The 23206-nt window shown below is 42.5% G+C and overlaps 1 protein-coding gene and 1 long non-coding RNA gene across 2 annotated transcripts; both read left to right on the top strand.

Annotated features, from left to right (window-relative positions):
• Positions 1-13178: 13178 nt before the first annotated feature.
• LOC139541478 (B-cell receptor CD22-like) lies at positions 13179-16903 on the top strand. The gene is made up of 10 exons (XM_071346155.1): positions 13179-13359; positions 13639-13972; positions 14079-14086; positions 14130-14348; positions 14475-14807; positions 14919-15155; positions 15503-15766; positions 15916-16179; positions 16329-16592; positions 16896-16903. The coding sequence occupies exons 1-10, from the start codon at positions 13305-13307 to the stop codon at positions 16901-16903; spliced, it is 1986 nt and encodes a 661-aa protein (XP_071202256.1). The 5' UTR covers positions 13179-13304.
• Positions 16904-17373: 470 nt separating this feature from the next.
• Positions 17374-19328, top strand: LOC139568074 (uncharacterized). The gene is made up of 3 exons (XR_011673505.1): positions 17374-17849; positions 18101-18193; positions 18270-19328. It is a non-coding gene; the product is annotated as an uncharacterized lncRNA (long non-coding RNA).
• The last annotated feature ends 3878 nt before the right edge of the window (positions 19329-23206 follow it).

The following is a 23206-nucleotide window of genomic DNA, read 5'->3' on the forward strand; positions in this document are numbered from 1 at the left end:
ATTAATCAGGACAACATAGGACTGGAGGCTGCAGTAATGTTGAGATGCCAGTAGGGAGAGATCTAGTCTAGAACACTGGAACCTTCAGTACCACTTTGATACAGCTGATTAGGAGTGATGGGAATGGGTCACATTTTGTATCTTTAAAAAAATGTAGCCCACTCCTCAAATAAAGAAATGCAACTATGCTGAATTTTGTCCATTTTCTATTTAGATACAGTAACATTGCTTTCAGGACATACTGTTCATGCATGTTAATGCCCTGACTAGGCTACTTTTAAAATGTGTCAACCACAGAACTCACACTTAGGCTACGCCTGCTTCCTCTAATACTTACAGTAGACTACTTCTTGTTTTCACACACTGACAGTAAGTTGACTCACTGTACAAGACCTTCCCCTTAACTTCATGTCAGTACGCTTGACGATATCTTGAAATTTTGTTTTTGGTTGTTCGTTTTTTTGTCTTAATCCTAAATAATATACCTGAGCGTATGACTACTGTGTCCTCAGGCATTCTGTTTTATTTTGACCTGTGTTTTGGTTGTTACATAAGGGCCAGTGTTCATAAAATGTATCTGAGCAGGAACACTGCTCTAGTATCAGGTCCACTGAGTCAAAAGAGTGTGTGCCCTCTGGCCTGGAAGGAAGTAAAAGTCATTCCACTTATAACGTTGACACAGGGAGTTAGGAAGCAGGTGCAGTTAGTGAGTTGAATAATAATGAACATAGAACAATACAAAACAAAACAAGATAAATGTCTGACAAGGATACATAACCAATGCTACCTGATAACTGATAACAAAAGAGTGCTATATAAAGGGTAACTAATCAGGAAGTAGTCCATGTGTGACTGATGATGAGACGCAGGTGTGTGTAAAGATGGATTGCCAGTAGCGGTGGTTAATAGAGCGGCGACGTCAAGCGTCGGAGAGGGAGAGCGGGAGTAAACGTTACCCAAGAACACTAAAGCACCCTTTACTGGCTCAAACAGCCGACCAATCAGCCTGTTACCAACCCATAGTAAACTTTTGGGTTTGACCAGATACAATGCTATTTTACAGTAAATAAATTAACAACAGACTTTCAGCGTGCTTAAAGGGAAGGGCCTTCAACATGCACAGCACACACAGCAATTACTGATGATTGGCTGAAAGAAATTGATAATAAAAAGATTTTGGGAGCTGTTTTGATAGACTTCAGTACGGCTTTTGACATTATCGATCATAGTGTACTGCTGAAAAACATATGTGTTATGGCTTTACACCCCCGCTATACTGTGGATTGAGAGTTACCTGTCTAACAGAACACAGAGGGTGTTCTGCCTCTCCAACATCATCCAGGTAGAATAAGGCATTCACCAGGGCAGCTGTCTAGGCCCCTTACTTTAAAAACAATATTTACTAATGACCTGACACTGGCTGTGAGAAAAGTCTGTGTATGCAGATGACTCAACACTATACACTTCAGCTACTGAAGTGAGTGAAATCACTGCAACACTTAACAAAGAGCTGCAGTCAGTTTCAGAATGGGTGGCAAGAAATACGTCTGTCCTAAATGGTTCAAAATCAAAAGCATTGTATTTGGGAACAAACCATTCACTAAACCCTAAACCTCAAATAAATCTTGTAATTAATCAAGTAGAAATTGAGCAAGTTGAGTAGACTAAACTGCTTGAACTTACACTGAATTGTAAACTGTTATGGTCAAAACATATTGATGAAATAGTAGTTAAGATGGGGAGAGGCCTGTCCATAATAAAGCCCTGCTCTGCCTTAACCTCTCTGGGGCAGGTGGGACGCAAACGTCCCACCGGCCAATAGCCAGGGAAAATACAGCGCCCCATATTCAAATAACATGATATAAAAATCAAACTTTCATTAAATCACACATGTAAGATATCAGATTAAAGCTACACTAGTTGTGAATCCAGCCAACATGTCAGATTTCAAAAAGGCTTTTCGGCGAAAGCATAGGATGCTATTATCTGATGACAACACAACAGTAAACAAACAGAGTAGCATATTTCAACACTGCAAGCACGACACAAAACGCAGAAATAAAATATAATTCATGCCTTACCTTTGACGAAATTCTTTTGTTGGCACTCCAATATGTCCCATAAACATCACAAATGGTCCTTTTGTTCGATTAATTCCGTCGATATATATCCAAAATGTCAATTTATTTAGGCCGTTTCATCAAGAAAAAAACAGCTTCCAACTATCGCCACTTCTCTACAAAATATATCAAAAGTTACATGTAAACTTTACCAAAACATTTCAAACTAATTTTGTAATACAACGTTAGGTATTTTTAAACGTTAATTTCTTATGGCTGCAAGCCCGATATTGGTACAAATATGACAACAGCCAGTCCAAGTGCAGGGCGCCAAATTCAAAAACCAGAAATCTCATAATTAAAATTCCTCAAACATACATGTGTTTTATATCATTTCATAGGTAATCTTGTTGTTAATCCCACCAAACTGTCCGATTTCAAATAGGCTTTTCAGCGAAAGCACTACAAACGATTATGTTAGGTCACCACAAAACTAAACATAATCATAGGCATTTTTCCCAGCTAATGATAGCTTCACAAAAACCAGAATAGAGATGAAACGAATCACTAACCTTCGATTATTTTCATCAGATGACACTCATAGGACTTCATGTTACACAATAGATGCGTGTTTTGTTTGATTCAATTCATATTTATATCAAAAAATCTGAGTTTACATTGAGGCGACTATATTCACTAGTGGCAAAAACATCAAGTGACTTTGCATAGCCCATCGTTTCAACATGAATACTCGTCATAAATATAGATGATAATACAAGTTATACACATTGAATTACAGATATACCTCTCCTTAACAACAATATCAACAAGGCAGGTCTTACAGGCCCTAGTTTTGTTTTAACTGGACTACTGCCCAGTTGTGTGGTCGGTTGCCACAAAGAGGGACCTAGGAAAATTACAACTGGCCCAGAACAAGGCAGCACAGCAGGCCCTTAAATGTACACGTAGAGCTAACATTAATAATATGCATGTCAGTCTCTCATGGCTCAAAGTAGAGGAGAGATTGACTTTATCACTACTTTTTTTCTAAAAAGTATTAACATGTTGAATTCACCGAGCTGTCTGTTTAAACTACTAGCACACAGCTCGGACACCCATGCATACCCCACAAGAGATGCCACCAGAGGTTTCTTCACAGTTCAGAAAATACTATGGGAGGTGCACAGTACTACATAGAGCCATGGTTACATGGAACTCTATTCCACATCAAGTAACTCACACAAGCAGTAAAATCAGATTTGAAAAACAAATAAAATACACCTCATGGAACAGTTGTCAGGACCCGGTGCGAGAAACAGTCACTAATAATTGGCAGAACCCAGAAGATGAGGCAGACACAGCAGTACTAGAGATGGTGGTTTAATAAAAAATAGATATCTTCCAAAATACAAAAGAAAATCCACAAAGTGGTAAAAACAGCAAGGGAAAAAACAAACCTCAAAAGATCAATCCAAAAATACACGAGAACAAAACCAGAGAACCTCTGGAAAATTCAACAAGAGAAAAATGTTCACAAAGGCTGGGGCTGGGTGCTAACATACAAACACTGAGCAAGGAACTGAGGAACACACAGGGTTAAATACTAACAAGGGAATGACTTACAGGTGCAAACAATAATTAGGGCAAGAAAAAACAAAAGGTACAAAAAAGGTGCAAGGGGGACATCTAGTGAACAAAACCTGAACAGTCCTGGCCAAAACCTGACAGAATCCCCCCCCTAGGAACGGCTCCTGACGTTCCTACCAGCCTTCTCAGGGTGGAGGACCCTGAACTGACGAATGAGGTCAGGGTCCAGTATGTCCTTGGCAGGAACCCAGGAGCGCTCCTCGGGACCGTAGCCTTCCCAGTCCACCAGATACTGCCAGGACCGCTGCACCCGGCGGGAATCCAGTATCCGATGGACGGTATAAGCCGACTGGCCTCCGATGATACGGGGCGGAGGGGGAGGTCTGCCTGCCGGGATAAGGGGAGAAAAAACAACAGGTTTTAATAAAGAAATGTGAAACGTGGGATTAATTTTAAGGGATCTGGGTAAGTGCAGGCGAAAAGTAACGGGGTTCACTTTTCTGGCAACCTTAAAGGGACCGATGAATTTCTGGGACAGTTTGCGAGACTCCACCCGTAGCGGTAAATTCTTGGTTGAGAGCCATACTCTCTGGCCGAGGCGCAGGGTAGGCCCGGGACGGCGACGTCTGTTGGCTTGTTGTTGGTACCTCTGTGAGGAACGCAGAAGATTAAGACGGGCCTTCTTCCACGTAAGCCGACAGCGTCTGATGAACCTCGAGGCTGAAGGCACACTGACTTCTGCCTCCTGGTTCGGGAACAATGGAGGAGCATAGCCAAACTGACACTCGTGCGGGGACATACCAGTGGAGGAGGAGCACAAGGTGTTGTGCGCGTACTCGGCCCAAACCATGAAGGACGACCATGTGGACGGGTTGTTGGAGACCATACATCTGAGGGTGGTTTCCAGCTCTTGATTCATCCTCTCGGTTTGGCCATTGGACTCCGGATGGTACCCTGAAGATAGACTGGCAGTGGCCCCTATGAGTTGGCAGAAGGCCTTCCAAAACCTTGAGGCGAACTGGGGACCTCTGTCGGAAACCATATCTTGCGGAATGCCGAAGACTCGGAACACATGGTTAATCACCAACTCAGCCGTTTCCTTGGCAGAAGGTAACTTAGTCAAGGGAACGAACCTGGCCGCCTTAGAAAACCTGTCGATGATGACTAGGATAGTTGTATTACCATGGGACGGAGGAAGGCCAGTAATAAAGTCCAATGAGATATGGGACCAGGGTCGGTGGGGAATAGATAGAGGGTGAAGGAGTCCTTGAGGGCGGAGGTGAGAAGATTTACCCTGGCAGCACACGGAACAGGCCTTGACGAAAGTGGCAACGTCTTCTTTTATGGTGGGCCACCAGAACTTACGCTGGATGAACTCCAAGGTGCGACCTACGCCCGGGTGACAGGTGAGGCGAGAGGAGTGCCCCCACAGAAGGACTTGGGACCTTGCTGCCTTGGGAACAAACAACCGATTGGCAGGACCTCCTCCAGGGCCCGGTTCGATGGCTTGGGCTTGTTTCACGGTATCCTCCACTTGCCACGAGATCGGAGCCACGATCTTAGCGGCCGGAAGGACAGTCATGTCAGTATCTTCTCGAATGGCAGGAGAGTAGATTCGTGACAAGGCGTCCGGTTTGAGATTCTTCGACCCGGGTCTATAGGTGAGGATAAACTGAAATCGGCTGAAGAAAAGAGACCATCGAGCTTGTCTGGAGTTCAACCGCTTCGCCTGCTGGATATACTCCAGATTTTTGTGGTCCGTAAGCACTTGAAACGGTTGAGAAGCCCCCTCGAGCCAGTGTCTCCATTCCTTCAATGCCATCTTAACCGCTAGGAGTTCACGATCCCCCACATCGTAATTCCTCTCGGCCGGGGTAAGCCGGTGAGAGAAGAAGGCGCAAGGATGAAGCTTCTTGTCTTCACCCCTCTGAGACAGGACAGCTCCAACCCCAACCTCTGATGCGTCTACCTCCACCACAAAAGGTTCATCCGCCGTTGGTAGTGTCAGAATGGGAGCAGAGAGGATGCGCTGCTTGAGTCCTTGGAAGGCCGTCTCAGCTTCTCTTCCCCACAGAAACCTTGTGTTGCCACCCTTGGTTACAGCTGAGAGAGGGGCTGCCACCGAGCTGAAGTTCTTGATGAACTTGCGGTAAAAGTTAGTGAAGCCCAGGAAACGCTGAACTTCCTTAACGGACTTGGGGGTGGGCCAATCCGCTACCGCCCCTACCTTCGTGGGGTCCATCTGGACTCGACCGGGTTCCACTACAAATCCCAGGAATTGTACTCGGGAGGAATGGAATTCACATTTTTCCGGCTTAACGTACAAATGGCTGTCAAGGAGGCGTTTGAGTACTTGTCTGACATGCTTAGTGTGTTCTTGAAGGGAGCTCGAAAAGATGAGGATGTCATCCAAGTAAACAAACACGAAGATGTTAAGCATATCCCTAAGCACATCGTTTATGAGCGCTTGGAACACAGCTGGAGCGTTGGTCAGGCCGAAGGGCATCACCAAGTATTCGTAGTGACCAGTAGGCGTGTTGAAAGCGGTCTTCCACTCGTCACCGGGTTTGATCCGCACAAGATGGTATGCGTTCCGCAGGTCAAGCTTAGTGAAGACCACTGCTTCCTGGAGCAGCTCAAAGGCTGTGGCCATAAGGGGTAGCGGGTAGCGGTTACGGACGGTTATGGCATTAAGTCCCCGGTAGTCGATGCAAGGACGTAATCCCCCGTCTTTTTTGGCCACAAAGAAAAACCCTGCTCCCGCCGGCGAGGTGGATGGACGCATGAGGCCTGCTGCCAGAGAGTCCTTGATGTAGGTATCCATAGCAGCTCGTTCGGGAGGAGATAGGGAAAAGATCCGACCCCTGGGGGGGCATGTGCCCGGAAACAGGTCGATGGGGCAATCGTAAGGTCTATGGGGTGGTAGTTTGGTGGCCCTCTGTTTGCTAAATACCGGTTTGAGGTCATGGTAACACTCGGGAACTCGGGACAGGTCGATGGATTCTAGAGACTCGGGAGGGGAACTCGGGGAACTTGGGAAGATACAAGTGGCTTGGCACGTAGGACCCCACTGCTTGATAGTGCCCACAGACCAGTCGATGTGAGGGTTATGGCTGTGAAGCCAGGGGTATCCAAGGACGAGAGGGAACTCGGAACACGAGGTCAGATGAAAGTTCATCACTTCCTGGTGTTGGGAAACTGAAAGTCGCAAGGGGGTAGTGACACGAGTGACAAGTCCAGATCCCAAAGGGCTTCCATCCAACGTAGTAACCCTTATGGGATCACTTAGAGGTTCAGAGGGAACACCATTTTCCTTCGCCCAGACACCTACCATGAAGTTACCTGCGGCTCCAGAGTCTACCAAGGCTTGAAGGGGAAGCTCGTGGTTGTCCCAGGAAAGGGTAACTGGAATGAGCAGGCGGGAGTTGGATGGATGGGAGGAGGTTATGTTTCCCGTTACAGTCCTCCCAGGCCTGCACGGGAGAGTGCGTTTTCCCTGGAGCCCGTGACACGTGGAGAGGAAATGGCCCGGTTTGCCGCAATATAGACAGCATCGCTCCCTCATCCGGCGGTCTCTCTCAGCCTGGGAGATGCGTCCAACCTGCATGGGTTCCGGTGGAGTCAGCGAGGATAAAGGTGGAGACTCGGAGCTGGGACCGATAGGAGCTAGGGTGAGAGATCTACGGTTGAGCTCTCTCTCTCTCAGACGCAGGTCTATGCGTGAAGCCAACTTGATCAGGGACTCGAGGTTGTCTGGTGGTTCCCGAGTGGCCAGTTCATCTTGGATGGTGTCGGAAAGACCCTTCAAAAAGCACACTGTGAGCGCCTCGTCGTTCCAGCCACTCGCTGCTGCCACCGTGTGGAACTGGATGGCATAGTCCGTCACGCTGCGCCGACCTTGGCGGAGAGTCAGGAGCTGTTTGGCTGAGTCAGGACCGCTGGTAGGACCTTGAAACACTCGCTTGAATTCTTCAGCAAAGGTAGAGTAGCTGGCACAGCAGGGACTTTGGGCATCCCACACAGCAGTAGCCCAGGCTAGGGCTTTTTCCGACAGCAGGGTGATGATATATGCTATCTTGGACCGGTCGGTGGGAAACGACGAGGGTTGCAGCTCGAAGGAGAGAGAACATTGGGTGAAAAACCCCTTACAAACCCTCGGATCACCTGAGAACCGTTGGGGAGGCGGCAGACGAGGTTCAGCCAGGGGGTTAACTGCCACGGGCACTTGAATCTGATGAACTGGAGCAGAAGCGGTTGCAGGAGAAAGTTGATCAGAAATCTGCTTTATGGAAGTCATCATCTCCGACAGAAGTTGAGAATGTCCAGCCAGTAAGGCCTCTTGCTGAACCAGAGCAGCTTCGTGACGTTGGACAGTCCCCTCGTGGTGGGACAGCATGGGAAAAAAGTCCTGGGTACTGGCTGCCTCTGGGTTCATATTAAGGGCTCAGTGTTTCTGTCAGGACCCGGTGCGAGAAACAGTCACTAATAATTGGCAGAACCCAGAAGATGAGGCAGACACAGCAGTACTAGAGATGGTGGTTTAATAAAAAATAGATATCTTCCAAAATACAAAAGAAAATCCACAAAGTGGTAAAAACAGCAAGGGAAAAAACAAACCTCAAAAGATCAATCCAAAAATACACGAGAACAAAACCAGAGAACCTCTGGAAAATTCAACAAGAGAAAAATGTTCACAAAGGCTGGGGCTGGGTGCTAACATACAAACACTGAGCAAGGAACTGAGGAACACACAGGGTTAAATACTAACAAGGGAATGACTTACAGGTGCAAACAATAATTAGGGCAAGAAAAAACAAAAGGTACAAAAAAGGTGCAAGGGGGACATCTAGTGAACAAAACCTGAACAGTCCTGGCCAAAACCTGACAACAGTGAGGACTGTCAAGAGTCACAAACACAGGTACACACACACGTACACCTGGATTGTGTATTGTGTTAAAGTAGTGGCCTGAGGGCACACACTTAACATATTTTGAAATCTGTTGTAAAATGTATTTTAATGTTTAAATATTGTATTATAATGTATATTACCACTTTAATTGTTGCTGGACCCCAGGAAGAGCCTTGGCAGCAGCTAATGGTGATCCATAATAAATACAAATACAAAATATTAAGGAAGGAAGCGATCTCTGCATCAGCTTCTTGGCCCCTGGTGTAGAGTTGGATAGAGGCCACATCTTTAAATCTTTACCATGATGGAAAGGAAAGGGACAGGGGGATACCTAGTCAGTTGTTCAACTGAATACATTGAACTGAAATGTGTCTTCCGCATTTAACCCAACCCCTCTGAATCAGAGAGGTGCGGAGGGCTGCCTTAATCGACATCCATGTCTTCGGCGCCCGGGGAACAGTGGGTTCTGTAACAGTCAATTTCTTATTATTTTACTACTTCTATGAGTTTAACGACAGTCAGGAGCTAGGGGACAGAATTTTTATGTTTGGAAAAATAACGTTCCCATTGTAAGCTGCCTATTTCTCAGGTCCAGATGCTAGAATATGCATATAATTGACAGAGTAGGATAGACAACACTCTAAAGTTTCCAAAACTGTCAAAATATTGTCTGTGAGTATAACAGAACTAATTTTGCAGGCGAAAACCTGAGGAAATCCAACCAGGAAGTGACTCTTATTTAGAAAAATCACTGTTCCATTGCCTGCCTTTCGTCCATTTAAAGGGGTATCACCCAGCTTCCTTTTCCTGTGGCTTCCTCAGGGTGTGAACAGTCTTTAGACATAGTTTCAAGCTATTATTTGAAAAATGAGCGAGATTTATCAAAACGCGTCAGTGGATACACGGATGTCCCTCCATTAGTTGATGCGCGCGACACTCGTTGCTCGACATTCTCTTTCTCTCCAGTATTGAATAGTCTACAGTCCGGTTGAAATATTATTGATTATATTATTATTATTGATGTTAAAACTTCTTCTTAATAGGGGTCGCTGTTTTCACTTTGGGAAAAAATTGTGCCCAAATTAAACGGCCTCGTACTGTGTTCTAGATCATACAATATGCATATTATTATTACTATTGGATAGAAAACACTCTGAAGTTTTTAAAACTGTTTGAATTATATCTGTGAGTAAAACAGAACTCATTTGGCAGCAAACTTCCAAAAAGGAAGTGAAAATTCTGAAAATGGGGCTCTGTGTCAGGGCCTGCCTATTCAACTGGCTTATATTTATGGATCTGTATGCACTTCATACGCCTTTCACTATATGTCATCAGGCAGTAGAATGTTGAATGGGGTGTCTAGCTTGATCTGAGACCGAATGAGAGCTTTTGGAGTGACAGGTCCGCTCTTTTGTCATTATTCAACTGCGCACCAGGGAACCTGACATTGTCTTCTGAAAAGCGTTAGGTATACACAACGAAATGCTCCGGCTCTGATTTTATTGGATACATATGAGAAAAACATCCTAAAGTAGGATTTTCAACCGAGTTTGACCAGTTTATTCGACGTTTATTGGAAATTTTGGAATTTTTCGTTCAGTGCGCAAAGATTTCTTGGACATGTGCCCTCCACATGGCTAGCCAAAGTTGCTAATTCGACAGAAGAAATGGACATTCTAAAACAAAACAACGATTTATTCTGGAACTAGGACTCCTTGCACAACATTCTGATGGAAGATCATCAAAAGTAAGAGAATATTTATGATGTTATTTCGTATTTTTGTGGAATATGTTGGCTCCAACAAGGCGGAGAATAGGTGAGCGCTGTCTCACAATTTTGCATGCTGTATGTTGTACTAAAGTTATTTTTTAAATCTAACACAGCGGTTGCATTAAGAACTAGTGTATCTTTCATTTGCTGCACAACATGTATTTTTTTGTAAAGTTTAGGATGAGTTCTTTGGTTAGATTACGTGACTGTCCAAAATATCTCCGGACAATTTGGTGCATCATGGCTACTTATTCACAATGTAAAACCAGGATTTGTACCTCTAAATATGCACATTTTCGAACAAAACATAAATGTATTGTATAACATGATGTTATAAGACTGTCATCTGATGAAGTTGTCCAAAGGTTAGTGATTAATTTTATCTCTATTTCTGGGTTTTGTGAAAGCTTTGTTGGCGGTGAATAAATGGCGTTGTGTGTTTGGCTATTGTGGTGAGCTAATATAAATATATATTGTGTTTTCGCTGTAAAACACTTAAAAAATCGGAAATATTGGCTGGATTCACAAGATGTTTATCTTTCATTTGCTGTACTTTTCATAAATGTTTTATGATGAGTATTTATGTATTTCACGTTGCTCTCTGTAATTATTCTGGCTGTTATGGTGCTATTTGTGATGGTGGCTGCAATGTAAAACTACGATTTATACCTCAAATATGCACATTTTCGAACAAAACATAAATGTATTGTATAACATGATGTTATAAGACTGTCATCTGATGAAGTTGTTCAAGGTTAGTGATTAATTTTATCTCTATTTGTGGGTTTTGTGAAAGCTACCTTTGCGGTGGAAACATGGTGAAAACATGGCGTTGTGTGTTTGGCTATTGTGGTGAGGTATATAAATATATATTGTGTTTTCGCTGTAAAACATTTAAAAAATCGGAAATGATAGCTGGATTCACAAGATGTTTATCTTTCATTTGCTGTATTGGACTTGTGATTTCATGAAATTATATTATATGATATCCCTGTCGCGTTAGGCTAGGCTATGCTAGTCAGTTTTTTTGATGAGGAGGATCCCGGATCCGGGAGACAGAAGCGGTAGAGGTTAAATGTGACTACGTTTATTTATATATATTTTTTTTTCTTCACCTTTATTTAACCAGGTAGGCTAGTTGAGAACAAGTTCTCATTTACAACTGCGACCTGGCCAAGATAAAGCAAAGCAGTGCCACACAAACAACAACACAGAGTTACACATGGAATAAACAAACATACAGTTAATAATACAGTAGAAAAAGTATATATACAGTATGTGCAAACGAGGTAGGATAACAAAGGTAATGCAATAAATAGGCCATAGTGGCGAAATAATTACAATACAGAAATTAAACACTGGAGTGATAGATGTGCAGAAGATGAGTGTACAAGTAGAGATACTGGGGTGCAAAGGAGCAAAAATAGATAACAGTATGGGGATGAGGTAGTGGAATGGGCTATTTACAGATAGGCTAGCCAGTCTTGTGTTTCACATTTTTTTGTGATTTTTTTCCAGTTTGTTATGTTGTTTTTAGCCAAACATTATTAAGGAAATTATTATTAAGATGGTGCAGTAATGTTGAGATGCCAGTAGGTGGAGCTCTAGTCTAGAACACTGGAACCTTCAGTACCACTTTGATGCAGCTGATGAGGAGTGTACAAAACATTATTGAGGACATTATTATGAGGATGGTGCCGTAATATTGAGATGCCAGTAGGGAGAACTCTAGTCTAGAACACTGGACCCTTCAGTAGGTGAGGAGGAGTGTACATTGAACTGATTAGTAGAATAGAATGAATGATATCATGGAACTGACCACATGTAAATTAAACTTTGACTTGTTACATATAAAATTCAGAATGTGTTGTCTTGCCCCTCTAAGATATTATAAACATTCCAAATAGAATAGTGAACAAATAAATGACATGGTTCTGTATTTAAAGAAGTGTAAGGTCCATAATTTGGAAGTGAATGACCCACTCTTATTCACTAACCTCCCTTTTCTGATGTGCTGGTCTGGTCATGATGCATGTGTTAAAGAGGAAGGAAAGGATAGTTCTGCAGCACCTACTTGTGCCCTGACTACTTTAAATATGTTTGAACCACTGTGTTCCAATGCACTGTTAGTAAGTTGACTTACAGTACAGACCTCTCCCCTTCACTCTGTAAGTACTCTTGACAATATCTTGAAATATTGTTTTTAGTTATTTGTATTTAGTCATAAGTCATAGACCAGAGAGAAATATATAATTTACTTCTTGTTATGTTTTGATCTGTGTTTTGGTTGTTACATCAGGGTCAGTATTCAATAAGTGTGTCAGTGTAGGAATGCTGATCTAATCAAATCAAATCAAATGGTGTTTGTCACATGCGCCAAATACAACAGGTGTAGACCTTGCTGTGAAATGCTTACTTACAAGCCCTTAACCAACAATGCAATTCAAGAAATAGAGTTACATTGGGATGACATGATGAACCAGGTGGAACACGACATGCTCAGTGTAACGCTGTAGTGTGTGTGTGTGTGTGTGTGTGTGTGTGTGTGTGTGTGTGTGTGTGTGTGTGTGTGTGTGTGTGTGTGTGTGTGTGTGTGTGTGTGTGTGTGTGTGTGTGTGTGTGTGTGTGTGTGTGTGTGTGTGTGTGTGTGTGTGTGTGTGTGGTGGGTGGTGAGTCACTTGCTGTTTAGCCTCACAGCTTGGGGATAGGAGCTATCATTGAACCTGGTGGTCAGTCTTTAGGCTGCTGTACAGCTTGACGGACCATAGAGGATTGAACATTTATACATTTATCCTCCTATATTTGAGGTTCTGAGAATAAAACAGCTTCACAACAATCAATGTAGAAAAATGTGTTTACAGTACTACAGATCTGTTCAATAAGTGGTTGTTGTTGATGATGATGACGTATGTTGTATTTCACCAGCTGGTGAGTTGTTGTTTATGTTTCTAAGACTGCAGGGTGGGAGATGCAACAATGGCTTTGGGAAAAGCAGGAAGTGTGTTGGTGGTCTTTCTCTGGTCTGTAGCAGGTATGGTCCCTTTCATAACTGTTTTAGTTGCCCTGTTTTTCAATTTACAAACATGTCTAAAATGTTAAGAGTCATAATGTTATTATGTTGATCTGTTTGTCGTATCTACTTCACTTTATATAGTTGTCTTTCACTCCTCATTGAGATATGCTTATCTGTGGTTTCCATTCACACTCAACTCAGCAACTATGGCAACAAAATGTGGACACAACCTTCTATTATTGTGAGCCATTTTGGCTTAATTGTGATACCCTTGTGTTGTGTCACTGTGTGTTTCAGTGGTACTGGGTCAGGATGGCTGGAGTGTGACTTACACCCCTCAGAGAATCTGTGCCTTGAGGGGGTCAACAGTTGATCTGACCTGCTCTTACACATATCCCAGTGGTACAGTCACAAAAACCCTCTGGTTCACTGAATGGGGGACTGGTGTAGAACCTGCAGATATAGGTCAGGACACAGAGTATGCAGGTCGTCTGGAGTATCATGGGGATAAGGAGAAAGACTGTACCCTGAGAATCACAGACCTGAGAGAGAGTGACTCAGCTACGTACAGGTTCAGATGTATAACAGATCAGGAAGGAGGGACATATACTGGCAAACTTGGAGTGAATTTGTCTGTACAGGTACAGTAAAAAAGTGTTTTTCTGTTCAATTCCAATTAGTTCTGTTGTATGTATTATAGTCTGTATAACATAGGATTTCTTCCACCTTTGTATTAGAGTGATAAGTCAGTGATAAAGGGATTTATAGTGATATTGTTTATTCTCCAGGTCTTCAGGTGAAGGTGACTGGTGGACATCAGGATAAGACACTGACCTGTATCACCACCTGTACTCTGACTGACAACCCCACCAACATCTGGTACAAGAACGGACAACATCTAGATGAGAGCACCTACCCCCAGTACAAAGACTCAGTCTCCAGCAACTATGAAGACAGTTACTCCTGTGCTGTAAAAGGCCATGAGGATCTCCACTCTCCTGCAGTGTGTGAGTGTGATTTTATTACATAAAACGGTATAACCTCTGTGTGTGTTGGTTTCACTTTGTCATTTGAGAACTTTTAGAACTGAGAATATAATCCAGGTGACCTCTTGTTATGTCACTGTGTTTCAGGTGTTCAGGGTCAGAGATGCAGCAGAGTAACTTACACCAAGAGGAGAATCTGTGTCTTGAAGGGGTCAACAGTGGACATGTCCTGTACTTATGTTGGTTATTATTACATCACGTCATCATTCTGGTTTAGAAGTGATAAGTCGACCCCTGAAGACCTAACCAGAGACCCAGGGTATACAGGTCGTGTGGAGTACACTGGAACATACGAAGATCCCTTCGCCCTGAGAATCACAGATCTGAGAGAGGAGGACTCAGCTGAGTATCGCTTCACTTTTAAAACTCACAACATTGAATGGGGTCATAGTTTCCCAGGAACAACTCTGTCTGTCACAGGTAATACTACCCTGTATTTTACAATAATATATCATATTGAATTACAGGAGAAAATAAATTAACCATCCTGTTAACACAGAGGTGTATGTGGTTTTATACATATTGTTTCAGGTCTGCTGGTGAAGGTGACTCCTGCTGCAGAGGGACAGAAGACACTGACCTGTAGCACCACCTGTACTCTGACTGACGACCCCAACCTCACCTACATTTGGTACAAGAACGGACAACGTCTCGATGAGCCCACTTCCCAACAATACTCTAGTAATACCCTAGTAGTGTTGGGTCATTCTGTGGACAGTTACTCCTGTGCTGTAGAACACCATGAGAACCTCCACTCTCCTGCAGTGTGTGAGTATGAATTAATATACTATTCTACTTAGAAAGTATCAATCATTTAATATCAATGAGAAGAGTATTACTGCTTTATCTATCAATATTCATCATTACATAGAAATTACACACAATGTCATAGATGTATGCATGTCTGTAGTTAAAATGTTCAGTACCTTAAACACTTGAAGAATAGTTTAGTAGACACTCAAGTCCTAAAGTATCTCCTAATGTATTCTTGTTCATGATTTGTTTAAGTGATCGTTCTAGATAGTCCTCTGACTTTAGATATAACTTATTTTTGACATGACGTCATTTGAGGTAGTACTACAGTCCTAACCCTCTGACAAATTCTGCTTTACTAGATGCTCCAAAGAGCACCTCAGTGTCAGTCAGTCCCTCTGGTGAAATAGTGGAGGGCAGTTCAGTGACTCTGACCTGCAGCAGTGATGCCAACCCACCTGTGGATAAATACACCTGGTACAAGAAGAATGGAGCTTCACTGACAGGATCTGAAAACACCTTCCTCATCACCAACATTAACTCTGAGGACAGAGGAGAATACTACTGTGAGGCTGAGAGTATATATGGGAGTCTCAACTCTTCATCTGTGTCTGTGGATGTTCAGTGTAAATACACCTAACCTTCTCTTTTTTTGCTCAGAGAATCACACATATTTAAAGTCATATTTAATTTATTTAAATCATAAGTCCAAGTTCCATGATGCTCCTCATGTAAAGCGCTATGTCTGAACAATGTGTTACATATTGTCCACCAGATGGCCCAAAGAACACCTCAGTGTCAGTCAGTCCCTCTGGTGAAATAGTGGAGGGCAGTTCAGTGACTCTGACCTGCAGCAGTGATGCCAACCCACCTGTGGACAAATACACCTGGTACAAGAAGAATGGAGCTTCACTGACAGGATCTGAAAACACCCTCCTCATCACCAACATTAACTCAGAGGACAGTGGAGAATACTACTGTGAGGCTGAGAGCATATATGGGAGTCTCAACTCTTCTTCTGTGTCTGTGGACGTTCAGTGTAAATACATCTAACCTTCTCTTTTTTTGCTCAGAGAATCACACATATTTAAAGTCATATTTAATTTATTTCAATCATAAGTCCAAGTTCCATGATGCTCCTCATGTAAAGCACTTTGTCTGAACAATGTGTTACATATTGTCCACCAGATGGCCCAAAGAGCACCTCAGTGTCAGTCAGTCCCTCTGGTGAAATAGTGGAGGGCAGTTCAGTGACTCTGACCTGCAGCAGTGATGCCAACCCACCTGTTGACAAATACACCTGGTACAAGAAGAACGTAACCTCACCAAAAGCATCAGGACAGAGTTACAGCATCACTAACATCATCTCTGAGGACAGAGGAGAATACTACTGTGAGGCTGAGAATACAATAGGATCTATGAACTCTACAGCTCTGATGATCATTGTAGCAGGTAAAGTTACATCTTCAATACTTCAATACAAAATGATTTTCAATAATAAATTATGTTTTCAGGTAATCTTCTTCTAGTCTGCCTTATGACACTTTGGTTTATAACTATACATAGGCTTCTACATACAAGTATTGCATTTATGTCCTGTATTGCTATATATTCATTTTCACTTCATAATAACATGTTCTCATATCATCCATTTGATCTTTTAGGGAAACAGACATCAGTTCTGACTGCAGCTGTAGGAATCACAGTGGTTGTTCTGGTTCTCATCCTCTGTCTCTCTGGACTCATGTGGTTCAGGTGAGTGAAGAAGGGAACATTGATATTTGTATTATTCTCCTTAGACCTCTGATTTGTTATTAACTTCATTCATTCATTCATTTATTGGCCCAATGCTCTTAACCACTAGGCTTCCTGGGGTGGCAGGTAGCTTAGTGGTTAGAGCGTTGAACTTGTAACTGAAAGGTTGCAAGATTGAATCCCTGAGCTGACAAGATAAAAATATGTCGTTCCGCCCCTGAACAAAGCAGTTAACCCACTGTTCCTAGGCCGTCATTGAAAATAAGAGTTTGTTCATAACTGACTTGCCTAGTTAAATAAAGATAAAGTAAGAAACCTGCTAAAATGTATTAGTAACATATCAACTTCCAATAGAGGTCAGTAGAGAGCAGAACTCACTCTGTCCCTCTTTACAGGAGATCCACAGGAGGAAGTGATGCCACAACAGACACACAGGTGATTCTATCAGTTACACCAGGACCCCCCCCCCCCACACAACTCATCAGGCTTTGATTATATGAATCAGCTGTGTAGTGCTAGGGCAAAAGGGTCCAGCTCTGAGCTCAAAACATGCAGGGCACAGCTCTGAGTTTGGGAAACCCTAAGTCTCTTTCGTACTATTTTCATTGTTACCTCTCTCTCTCTCTCTCCACAGAGTGTCCGTCCTGACTGTAACAGTGACATGACAGTCTCTTTCATACTATTTTCATTGTTACCCCTCTCTCTTTCTCTCCACAGAGTGTCCGTCCTGACTGTAACAGTGACATGGCAGTCTCTTTCATACTATTTTCATTGTTACCTCTCTCTCTCTCCACAGAGTGTCCGTCCTGACTAACAGTGACATGACAGTCTCTTTCATACTATTTTCATTGTTACCTCTCTCTCTCTCCACAGAGTGTCCGTCCTGACTGTAACAGTGACACGTACACAGGTCTGAACATGAAGACCATGTCCCCTGACTATGACACTCTGGCAGTAAGTCTCTTATCATTCATGTTGATTGTTTGTTAGTGTGTTTGTGTTTTATACTTGAATCTGTTTAGAGAAAATGATGGAAAGACTGGTGTTTCAAAGAACACATGAATTTCCTCTCTCTCTCTCTTTCCCTCTCTCTATATCTCTCTCTCTCTCCCTCCCACTCTCTCTATATCTTTCCCTCTCTCTCCCTCCCCCTCTCTCTATATCTTTCCCTCTCTCTCTCTCCCTCCCCCTCTTTCTGTCCACAGAATGTCCATCCTGACCCTAACAATGACGCCAACAGTGACATGTACTCACCTCTGAACATGAAGACCAGGTCACCAGAGTATGACACCCTGGCAGTAAGTGTGTTTGTGTGTGTGTGTCCATAAACATTTTAGTGGGAGTGTAAATTGCTAATTCAGTGTCTTCTTTCAGAATGTGAGGTGACCCTCCCACTGAAGAGAACCACCCCAGAACCTGATCTGAAGAGAACCACCACAGATCCTGGACTAAAGAGAACCACCACCAAATCTGGACTGAAGAGAACCACCACAGAAGCTGGACTGAAGAGAATCACCACAGAAGCTGGACTGAAGAGCTACGGTTCCAATCCAAAGCTAGGCCTCACACCTCTATTCTCTTGCTATCATATCTAGATGGTTTTCCAGACCATGAACTTTAGCTTTTGAGTAAATGCTGGAATATATTTTCTTATTATATTTTTTTATTTTGATGATAAATGGGATGGGTTATGCTTCTGCTTTTTTTCAATGGGATTTTTCCATTTCCATATTTTTTCTTGTGTAGCAATCTGTTTACTATCTATAGTTTAAGATTATATTTCGATGGGATTTTGCTATTTTAGGGATTTATAACATCAACAGTCCTACTTTCCTCAGCAACTAATATGGATAATATTGATAACAGCGTTTTAATATATTTAGCTTTTGGGACAAGTTTCCCCTGATGTGTTTAATGATTTACGTTGTATTGCTGTCAGACATTATTACTTATTATATGTTTTATATTTTATAATATTATATATATATATTTTTTTTAAACATGTAATCAGCACATTACATACATTTAAACATTTGCAGTTTTTTACATTTTATATTAATTATAATTGTATATTACGTAATGCTATATTGTTCAGTGTCATGATATCACTTGTTTTGTCATCACATTTTTCATTATTATGTATTTTATATACATTAAATACATGTTTACCTTTGCAATTTTTACTGTGTGGTTTAGTGTCAATACAGTATAAGCATCATGTTTTAAATTAGATCAACATTTCAACAATAAATACATAGATTATTTGATCAACTAATAATACATTGATTCATAACTATTTCCACTCAGCTCTTGTTTCTTGTATTTCTGCCTATTAGACACATGATGGCGGCACTGAATCATTGAACCGTGAGTGGCGAGGCCAGCGTTTCCTCAACTCAGTCTTGGGGACCCCAAGGGGTGAATGTTTTGGTTTTATCCCAGGCACTACACAGCTGATTCAAATAATCAAATCTTACTGTCGAGTTGATTACTCAAACACAGAGGCAGTGTTACTTAGTTGTCTTATTAACCTCAGAAATAATATTTCTATTCACTGAAATTAACCTAGAATAAAACTTCTTGGTGACAGGGGGGCAGTATTGAGTAGCTTGGATGAATAAGGTGCCCAGAGTAAACTGCCTGCTACTCTGTCCCAAATGCTAATATATGCATATTAGTAGTAGTATTGGATAGAAAACACTCTGAAGTTTCTAAAACTGTTTGAATGATGTCTGTGAGTATAACAGAACTCATGTGGCAGGCGAAAACCTGAGAAAAATCCAACCAGGAAGTGGGAAATCTGAGGTTTGTAGTTTTTCAACTCTTTGCCATTCCAATATACAGTAGGATATTGGTTATGTTGCACTTCCTAACGCTTCCACTAGATGTTAACAGTCTTTAGAACTTTGTTTGAGGCTTCTGCTATGAAGGGGGGCTGAATGAGAGGGGATTGAGCCAGGTGTCTGGCAGAGTGCCACAGGCTCGTAATGCGCGGTCACGAGAGAGTTAGCTCTCGTTCCATTGCTTTTCTACAGACATAGAAATTTTCCGGCTGGAACATTATTGAAGATGTATGATTAAAACATCCTAAAGATTGATTCTATACTTAGTTTGACATGTTTCTACGACCTGTAATATAACTTTTTGAAATTTTCGTCCGACATTCGGCTAGACCTGCACGCGCATTTGGATTTGTTTTCCAAACGCGCTAACAAAAGAAGCTATTTGGAAATAAATTATGAACTTTATCGAACAAATCAAACATTTATTGTGGAACTGGGATTTCTGGGAGTGCATTCTGATGAAGATCATCAAAGGTAAGTGAATATTTATAATGCTATTTCTGGCTAGTTTGTTGTCTGAACGCTGTACTCAGATTATTGCATGGTTTGTTTTTTCCGTAAAGTTTTTTTGAAATCTGACACAGGGGTTGCATTACGGAGAAGTATATCTCTAATTCCATGTATAACACTTGTATTTTCATCAACATTTATGATGAGTATTTCTTTAAATTGATGTGGCTCACTGCAAAGTCACCGCATGTTTTAGAACTACTGAACGTAACGCGACAATGTAAAATTAGATTTTTTTATATAAATCTGAACTTTACCGAACAAAACATACATGTATTATGTAAAATTAAGTCCTATGAGTGTCATCTGATGAAGATCATCAAAGGTTAGTGATTCATTTTATCTCTATTTGTGCTTTTTGTGACTCCTCTCTTTGTCTGGAAAAATGGCTGTGTTTTTCTGACTTGGTGGTGACCTAACATAATCGTTTGTGGTGCTTTCGTTGTAAAACCTTTTTGAAATCAGACACTGTGGCTGGATTAAGGATAGTTTTATCTTTAAAATGGTGTAAAATAGTTGTATGCTTGAGGAATTATGAGATTTTTGTTGTTTTGAATTTGGCGCCCTGCACTTTCACTGGCTGTGGGCGGGGTGGGACGCTACCGTCCCACATATCCCAGAGAGGTTTTAACCCTTTGTGTGCTCCCCCAGAGAAGGGTATTCAGCTGTATAAGCACGGCCAGTATTTATTTTCACTAAAACAGTTTGCAATGAAGGTCGCCTCAACAGCACTCTGTAGGGTAGCACCATGGTTTAGCCGGAGGACAGACAGTTTTCGTCCTCCTCTGGGTACAAGGATTTCAATACAAAACCTAGGAGGCTCATGGTTCTCACCCCCTTCCCTAGACTTACACAGTAATTATGACAACTTCCGGAGGACGTCCTCCAACCCATCAGAGCTCTTACAGCATGAACTGACATGTTGTCCAACCAATCAAAGTATCAGATATTTAATCTAGTACTGAAAGCATAAGATACAGCCAGCTAGCACTGCAGTGCATACAATGTGGTGAGTAGTTGACTAAAAGAGAAAGACAATAGTTGAACAGTTTTGAACAAATTCATTTCTTGAAAAATTAAGGAGAAGCAAGAGAGAGTGGGAAGAGCTGGCAAACTCTATTTTGTTGTATTTTTTTCAGTTTCACTTACTTAGCTAGCATCTAGTGCAGCTAGCTAGTTTAGCCTACTCAAACCACCGTCTCAAACAGAGAGGAGTGGTATGTTCGCTAGTTGGCTATGGCTATCCAACACTGGAAGTCTTCAAAGTCAAGGTAAGCTTTTGGTTTTAATCATTTATTGCCACGTGGGCCCACCGGTGTAACTGCTAAACTGCTTGCTAACTGTACACTGTACTGCATGATTGTAGCGTGTTTACTAACGCATAAGTTCTCGTAGCTATGTTGACAATACGTTAGCTAATATGGTAACAATGATGTAGGCTGTGTGTAGCGTTAGCAGTCATGATATGAAGGTTTGTCTTGGAAAGGTTTTTCTCCTGCTCACAGACAGCTGATGTGTTGTGCACTGAAGTCCACAAGTGAAGGGACAAGGTAAGAGGAGTATAATGCAGAGATGCGAGAAGGAATTCTACAACGGGCAATGTGATCATGCTGTTTGTATGTGTCTGCTTTGAAAGTGAACTGTGTTTGAATGTGATCAGAGGTGTATTCATTCCAACGATTCCGCTGAAAAACAATTTTTAAACCAAGCAAACGGAACTAAATGGGATAAACATACCTGAATTTGTCCAAGAGAAACTCTTGTTTGCAACTGTCGGACGAATTATTACATCCTAGATTAGCTAGATGCAGGCCAGAGTGTACAAGGAGGTACTGAATGTGTCACTGTCTGTCACCTTGATTACTCAAATGTTTCTCTCGACCTGTGCACCTACGTTGTAACCTTTCATTCATATTCTAGGTTGTAACAACCTCATGATGGATATAGGGAACACTAGAGTATCATGACATGTAGTAGTTAAATATATCCATGTTACATTGAGCTGGGTGAATGGAATATGAATGACAGTCATCCAAAATGCTGTGATAGAAATAAGGCCCATAAAAAATGTGCGTCCTCCCTCATCTTAAATGTGTCTGTCTGTCTGTCTGTCTGTCTGTCTGTCTGTCTGTCTGTCTGTCTGTCTGTCTGTCTGTCTGTCTGTCTGTCTGTCTGTCTGTCTGTCTGTCTGTCTGTCTGTCTGTCTGTCTGTCTGTCTGTCTGTCTGTCTGTCTGTCTGTCTGTCTGTCTGTCTGTCTGTCTGTCTGTCTGTCTGTCTGTCTGTCTGTCTGTCTGTCCATCTCCCTGCCATAGTATAGACAGGCTGCACTACCAGACCCCACCACAGGGAGCATAGCCATTATTAGAGGAGTTTGATTTCTGATTTAACCAAAACACTACAACAATAAAGAAATACATGCTGTACATCTAACATTGACTTATTGTGAGGTTTCCAGTGGTGGGTCTCTCCTCCCCTCAGTATTCCAGTGGTGGACCTCCCCTCCCCTCCACACTCCAGTGTTGGACCTCTCCTCAGCACTCCAGTGGTGGACCTCTCCTCCCCTCATGACTCCAGTGTTTGACCTCTCCTCTCCTCATGACTCCAGTGTTGGACCTCTTCTCCCCTCATGACTCCAGTTGTTGACCTCTCCACCCCCAGGACTCCAGTGGTGGACCTCTCCTCCCCTATGGACTCCAGTAGTAGGCCTCTCCTCCCCTATGGTCTCCAGTGATGGACCTCTCCTCCCCTCAGGACTCCAGTGGTGGACCTCTCCTCCCCTATGGACTCCAGTAGTAGGCCTCTCCTCCCCTCTGAACTCCAGTGGTGGACCTCTCCTCCCCTATGGACTCCAGTAGTAGGCCTCTCCTCCCCTATGGTCTCCAGTGATGGACCTCTCCTCCCCTCAGGACTCCAGTGGTGGACCTCTCCTCGTGACTCCAGTGATGGACCTCTCCTCC

Source organism: Salvelinus alpinus, chromosome 2, assembly GCF_045679555.1.
Source record: "Salvelinus alpinus chromosome 2, SLU_Salpinus.1, whole genome shotgun sequence".
NCBI lineage: Eukaryota > Metazoa > Chordata > Actinopteri > Salmoniformes > Salmonidae > Salvelinus > Salvelinus alpinus.